Below are 6,991 nucleotides of genomic sequence, written 5' to 3' on the forward strand. Positions count from 1 at the left end.
CTACCTGTAGCAAAGCGTCGAAATCGCGGAGCGAGCCACGCCTGGTTTAGTTCAAAGAAGGCGCGTAATTCGTGAAAAATTAAATTAAATATTTTTTTTAATGTTTCAGAACGGACTAATCCCGTGGTACAAGACGGCGGAGCATCTCGTCCTGTATCCCTTCCCCGAGTACAAACACGTGCCGCTGTACGACACGAGGCAGGGGGACTTATAGGCTCCGCCATGTTTTAATAGCCCGGTAGCCCAAACGGTTTAAATGTCACCTTTTTTATGGATTTTATTTTGTTATAGGCCCCGTGCATGAACTATGCTAAGCATATGAGCTGTCAGATTTTTGGCGCGAGGCGCAAATGTGTTGTTTATGTTTTCGATGTAGCTCACAAGATGGCAGAACCTACTATGCACTAGGAAACGTACCGACGAGAACGGTAGATGGTAGCACTTGCTTTTGCAATGTACATGTGCACATATGTTTCCGATTCGGGCCACAAGATGGCAGACCCTCCAATGCGCACGGTCCCTATATCTACTTAGAAACACGGGCTCCTTCGATCCTTATGAGAGAAAAATGTATCTGAACTTTTTTTACATTATGTTACCATTTTTCATGGTTAGTAATTAAAGATGGTAGCGGAATGGACGATAGGGTTAATCCATTAATAACATCACACAAAATTTAGATATTTAGACCCCCTGTTGACAACCCCCTTTTTTAGAATATGTTTACTTTTTATACTTTTTTATATTTTTGATTTCTTCTGTTTTTTTTCGTAAATTTATGTTCTTTTTTATAACCTATTTTTGTTCATTCTTCTTTTACATTTCACCAAATAAACTGCTGTCATTGAACACCCCCGCCCTTCCCCCTTGTGACACTTTTTCATACGAAAGAGATAAATATTTAATAGGTACGTACTGTCACACTTGGCATGATCTCCCTCCCCCCTCCCCTGTTGCTGTGAAAAAAAGGTATGGATGACTTAGAACATTTTTTCTCCCATAAAAGTCAAAAGAGCTCGTAACTTTGAGTAGAAATTATAAAAAAGGTATTATTCTTGCGGATGGGATTTCAAAAAAATTTATACAATGCCATGTACTTTTTTTTAAATCCCATCCGCAAATAAATCACAAACGTTTCTCACAAAAAAGTACCCAAAGTAATTTCATTTGGGTGAAATGGTACATAGCGCTTTGCCTGAATCTTTCCCAAATAAAATTTTGCGAAATATGAATTTGAAGGACGTACTGCTATATAATTTTTGGGACACGAAATTAGGCGAAAGTAAGGCCTGTGCCCAGCAGTGGGACTAGGGAATGCAAATCGGTTATTTTCGGTTATTTTTTGTATGGAAATAATCGGTTATTAACCGAAACCGCGGTTATTTCCATACAAAAAATAACCGATTTGCATTCCCTAAGTGGGACGTATAGACCAGTGATAGTGAGTTAGAAGTTGAATTTAGGTTCACGAAGTTATACTCATACCAAACGCACTGGTTAACAAATATATGAACTTTCATGGGCTCAATTCTTTTAATAATTGACATGTGTCTATTGTCAAATAAACAATATGTAAAATACAGATGGGCCGAATAATCGGTAATTATTCGGTATTCGGCATATTCGGCATATTTTTCAATGTTCGTATTCGGCCGAATACTTCGGGTCAAACTACCGAATATTTACCGAATAAACAATTTTTTTTTATGTTCTGAATATTCGTATTCTGCAAATTCCATATTCGGCCCATCTCTAATGTAAAATATATATGCCGGCAGGACGACGCTACAGTCGCGCAAGTAGTCAATTTGCTACGTGGAAATGCTAGGTGTGGGAACAAAAAGCGATGATCACGCTCGGTGTGGCAAAAACGTTAACTTTCATGGGCTCAAATTAAATTTAATATTAAACAAGCGCTAGAAACAATATGCTATAACATTTAAAACGGGTCACTCACCTAATTTAGGTCGAATATTTACGAAATATTTGCGACCGTGGTACTTTAAATTTTATTTAATATTTTCGAGTCTCGACAATTGTATAGTTTAAATTCTTGGAACTTATTTTCTTACTAGCGACTCGCCCCGGCTTCGCACGGGTAAACTTTAACTAATTATACACCTAAACCTTCCTCAAGAATCACTGTATTAATAGGTGAAAACCGCATGTAAATCCGTTCAGGGGATTTTGAGTATATCGCGAACATAGATACATACAAACAGACAGACGCAGCGGGGAACTTTGTTTTATAAGGTGTAGTGATGTGGCTTGTTCCAATGTTACAGATATAGTACATAATTATTTTCCATCGTATTTTCACGGAAAGATACGAACGTGTTTTGCTATTTCAGTCAGTCTCGGTACAATAAGTACTGAGGTTGACTGAAGTAGCATGACAAATACGAACGTTTCCGAGAAAATACGATGGAAAACAATTATGTTACAACTGTACCCTTACTTACCCCAATAGATGATCTGGGGCCCGTTTCTCAAAAGCTTGTAACTTGTAATACAAGCGGATGTCACTTTTTGACAGCTTTTGTTAGAAAGGGACTTCCACTTGTATTACAAGTTACAAGCTTTTGAGAAACGGGCCCCTGCTCGTGCAATATTTACCGTAGGCCTAGAAAAGACCCCAAGTGATACAATAGCTTAATAGGAATTCCATAGATCTTATATGCTTACCATAGTTTCCCTTGTACATATTTTATGCATTTTTAGACTGGATAAGAATCAAATCAATACGTGACCAAAAATTATGAACGCGGATAATTTCTAACTTTGTCAACCTTAAAATGCTACTTTTTTAGCGTTACTTTGGTGATAAGTGTACAAAATGTAGAAATACGAATGAGATGTAGAAACAGTGTAGTACTCATTTTTACAGTACATATTGTGCTACTTTACTGCACTAGTGCGATAATTAGCACATTACGTAACTATCATATTTCGAAAATTTAAATTGCCATATGTACTGTAAAACGTTGTACGATACAGGTGCGAATATTTATCGTAATGTACTATAAACGCCATTTGGACGTAAAACTGTGTGGTAGCTAGCGCCATCTAGTTTTCATTATAAGAAATTTCCAAATTTCATATTTTTGGTCCAGTACTGGTAGTCATTCTTATTTGATTTGATTAAGACTGTAATGAAAAGAGAAATATGATTGTATTAAACTTTTCTCTATTTATTTCTAATAGGGAGTAATACGGAATTGTTTGGCCACCATGTGCAGCACTAGCACAAACCGCGAACCATAGAGTAACTTATATTATATATACTATGCCTTAAAACATTTTTTTTCACAGATTGTTTGTTACGAATAAATACATATATGACATTGAAGCATCAAGACGGTTTGTTTAGTATTTGTACTAGTGGCGCCCCCTACGCAGTTTTGCGTAATATTCCCTACTTACTATAATTAACTAAATGTGAGAAAACCCCAGATTGTATACATGTTCAAGGTTTTAGTATTTTTCACTAAATATAATGTTGGAAAAGTGAGAGCGAAATACTATGTATATGTTGCATATTGTACAATTGTATTGTATTAATTAATGAAGTAAGGTATTGTAAATCTTAGTTATGTCAAAGATTCATTGATTGAGTAATCTAAGACAATTTCGTGCTTCTAATTTGATAGTTACCTAAACGAGATGGCGCTGTACAGCTCCATACATTTTGCGGTAACTCTTTGTCAAAAGTTGACGTTTGACAATTCAGTGACCGCAAAACATATGGCGCAGTACAGCGCCATCTGTTTTGGATATCAAACTGAGGGACACGTTTGTTTCTTAGACTTTACCTCTCTCTCTCTATAACAATCAATTCTCTTTGTTTATATTCAGACTACTTGAATGTGGATTCGGCATCTGCAATGATAAAGTGGGATTCATGTAAGTACGAAAATGTGACGTTTGTGACACTGCCTCACTTTGTTCTATTCAGACGGCGCAAACTTAGCTTAGGGTGGTATTCCACGTTGACTGTCCTATTTCTTTGTCCAATGTCTATTTTGTCTCACATTTTGCATAATGAGAGAGTTAGACGCAATGACATTGGACCAAGATATTGGACAGGAATACCGACCTTACACGGACTCTCTGGCCGAGCTATACTTTATATTGTAGGAATGAAGGTAGAGAGAGGGCTAATAGAGCTATTTTTAGGGTGCGTAGACGAGATACCAATCGTTCACGGTCCGTAGCGTAGCGTAGTTATCTCTCTCTATTACTCTTCCATATTAGTGTGACAGAGACAGTTGCGTTTCGTTAGCTACGGAGCGTTAACGATTGGCATCTTCTACGCACCCAGGCGGATGTTGTCCCTGGGTAGAGAGTTCACCAGCAGTTGTATTTATAGTAACTGTCATTCGGAACTCCGTAAGCGCGATGTAGAACGCGCTAACGCCATCTGTTAGAATATTTTGGCAACACGTTGCCATTGACAGAGGAAACGCCACAGTGTAAAACTTGGCAACAAAGTGTGAATGGACTATTATGTTGGCCGAATGTTATTATATGAGATTATTCATCTATCGATCTGATATGATCTGAAAAAAGTGAAATTATGTATGAGCTCAAATTTATTTACAAATTTAGATAGGGGTAAATATAAGACACGGGTAAAAATATGACAAAAAATGTTTATCACTCTAAAACGAATTCTATTTCATTTATATTCCAATAAAAAACCGGCCAAGTGCGAGTCGGACTCGCGCACGAAGGGTTCCGTACCGTACCGCAAAAAACGGCAATAAAATCACGTTTGTTGTGTGGGAGCCCCACTCAAATATTTATTATATTCTGTTAGTATTTGATGTTATAGCGGCAACAGATATACATTCATCTGTAAAAATTTCAACTGCCTAGCTATTACGGTTGATGAGATACAGCTTGGTGACAGACAGACGGACAGCGGAGTCTTAGTAATAGGGTCTCGTTTTTATCCTTTGGGTACGGAACCCTAAAAAGAAGTCTACACACAAGGCTAAGTGTTAGTATTTTATCATAATTATGTATTATTATTTTATTATGTTTATATATAATATTTGACTTATTGGTTCAATTTCTCGTTATAATTTACGAATCTCTCCTGCACTAAAATTTATGTCCGTGTTTGACCCAATGGTTGACTGGTAGAGAACGCATTTTGGCATTAAGTCCGCCATTTGTTAATTTTTCTTTGTTTGTGCAATAAAGTTTAAATAAATAAATAGGACTTATTTTTAAATGGGATAGGAATGAAATAGAATAAGTTTTTGAATGTTAAAAACTGTCTTATTTTTATCCGTGTCTTATATTTAACCCACCTGACTGTTTTATTTCTCAAAACTTATTTTAAGTTATATGTTGATTTTTATCTTTAAGTATATATATTTCCTTCGTGTAAATTGGTGCTTTTCGGTGTAAAGTCTGTAAAACAATAATATTCTGTACACCGTATCTCAAATCCCAGCAATTTTTCAGAGTCCCAGGGGTTTTTGACTTTTCATACAAACATTTTGTATGAAACTTGTGACTGAGAGGTACTTTTTCGTATCTGGAATATAAAAATACTTTATAGTTCCACTACTTACATCAGATACCGATTAAATATTTGCAAATATCTTCAACTTATCAATTATCATTATCATGTGGATTTATTTTTTCTGTTCTCCGTGCGGAAAGCGTCAACTTTCGGCCCGCTGCGCTAAACGAAGTTGCCGCTTTCCGGCTTTGTCGAATAGAAAAATGGTATACACACCTCGATCAGTAAAACAAAAGCCTCAGATCGCATGTTTGTCGACCTCGGCTTCGTCTCGGCCGACAATTACATGACTGTGATCTGAGACATTTCTTAGTTTACTGCCCTAGGTGCGTAATATACTATATATGTAATATATAATATGTTAAACTGTACGTAAGTTATTTATCTATTAATACGTACAAGAATGTAAATTCCAATGCTCTTAATGTAAACGATTTTAATGAATTATATGTTCAGAGCTTGTAAAAGTTTTGAAGTGGTGTAACATGGACCTAAATTGTGTGTATATAGTTCTAGTGTACATAAGACAGAAAGAAAGTAATATAAATAAAAAAAATGATTTACTTGCCTAGTTTTTATTGATTAATAAGAACCATACAACTTTTCCTAATCCTTATACACGGTGACCAGTGAAAGAATACGGTGACCAAAAAATAAGTGTATTCCCATTGCCAGGGAGGTTTTGGGATTATACTGAGCAACTTTTACTATGTGACCAACCCCGAAATCGCGAAAAAAATATTTACCCTCCCATAGAAAATGGACCAGCCAAAATGTATGAAACAGCCAAATTTTCGGGGTTGGTCCCATAGTAAAAGTTGCTCAGTATAATCCCAAAACCGGGATGGCAACGGGAATGCACTTATTTTGGCCACCGTGTATAATGCTTTCATAAGTATCGTATTGTCTTCAGTACAAAAATTACTGTAGTTGAGTGAACTAGTAACAAATAGGTACAGCAGCATTCTCCTAACTGTACATTTGTGGACTTTATTACAAAACGCATAAGGTCCACCGATGTACAGTTAACAGTATGGGCGATGACACGAAAGTTTGTTAAAAATACGATGGCTACGGATTATTCACTACATTGTTTTTTTTTTTAATTCGGTTTTGGCCCCATAGTAATAGGTAGTTGCTCAGTATGCATACTCATTGAATTCAACTGGGTCAAAAACTTTTTACAAGCTTTTATTTAGTTTCACCTGACTGTTGTCTGTCTGTCTGTAATCAAATCTTGCAAGTTAAATTTGATCCACTTCCCGGTTTCTGATTAAGCTGAAATTTTGCATGCATGTATAAATCGGATGACAATGCAATATTATGGTACCATCGAGCTGATCTGATGATGGAGACAGGAGGTGGCCATAGGAACTCTGTGATGAAACGACATAACCTAATAGTGTTAGGGGTTTTTAGAATTGTCTCGATAAGTATTAGTTTTCTGTCGTAAGA

At 36.3% G+C, this 6,991-nt stretch overlaps 2 protein-coding genes across 2 annotated transcripts in view; one reads left to right on the forward strand and one right to left on the reverse strand.

Annotated features, from left to right (window-relative positions):
* Positions 1-6,099, forward strand: part of LOC134797029 (alpha-(1,6)-fucosyltransferase) — a 42,505-nt gene extending 36,406 nt beyond the window's left edge. Inside the window, exon 13 of the mRNA XM_063769232.1 lies at positions 110-6,099. Coding sequence (XP_063625302.1) covers positions 110-214 — 105 coding nt within the window. The 3' untranslated portion in view covers positions 215-6,099. The remainder of the gene's footprint in view (positions 1-109) is intronic.
* The window catches only part of LOC134797050 (protein maelstrom homolog), a 117,327-nt gene that overhangs the window by 64,803 nt on the left and 45,533 nt on the right, over positions 1-6,991 (reverse strand). The window lies entirely within an intron of this gene.

This window comes from Cydia splendana, chromosome 14, assembly GCF_910591565.1.
Source record: "Cydia splendana chromosome 14, ilCydSple1.2, whole genome shotgun sequence".
NCBI classification, from domain to species: Eukaryota; Metazoa; Arthropoda; class Insecta; order Lepidoptera; family Tortricidae; genus Cydia; species Cydia splendana.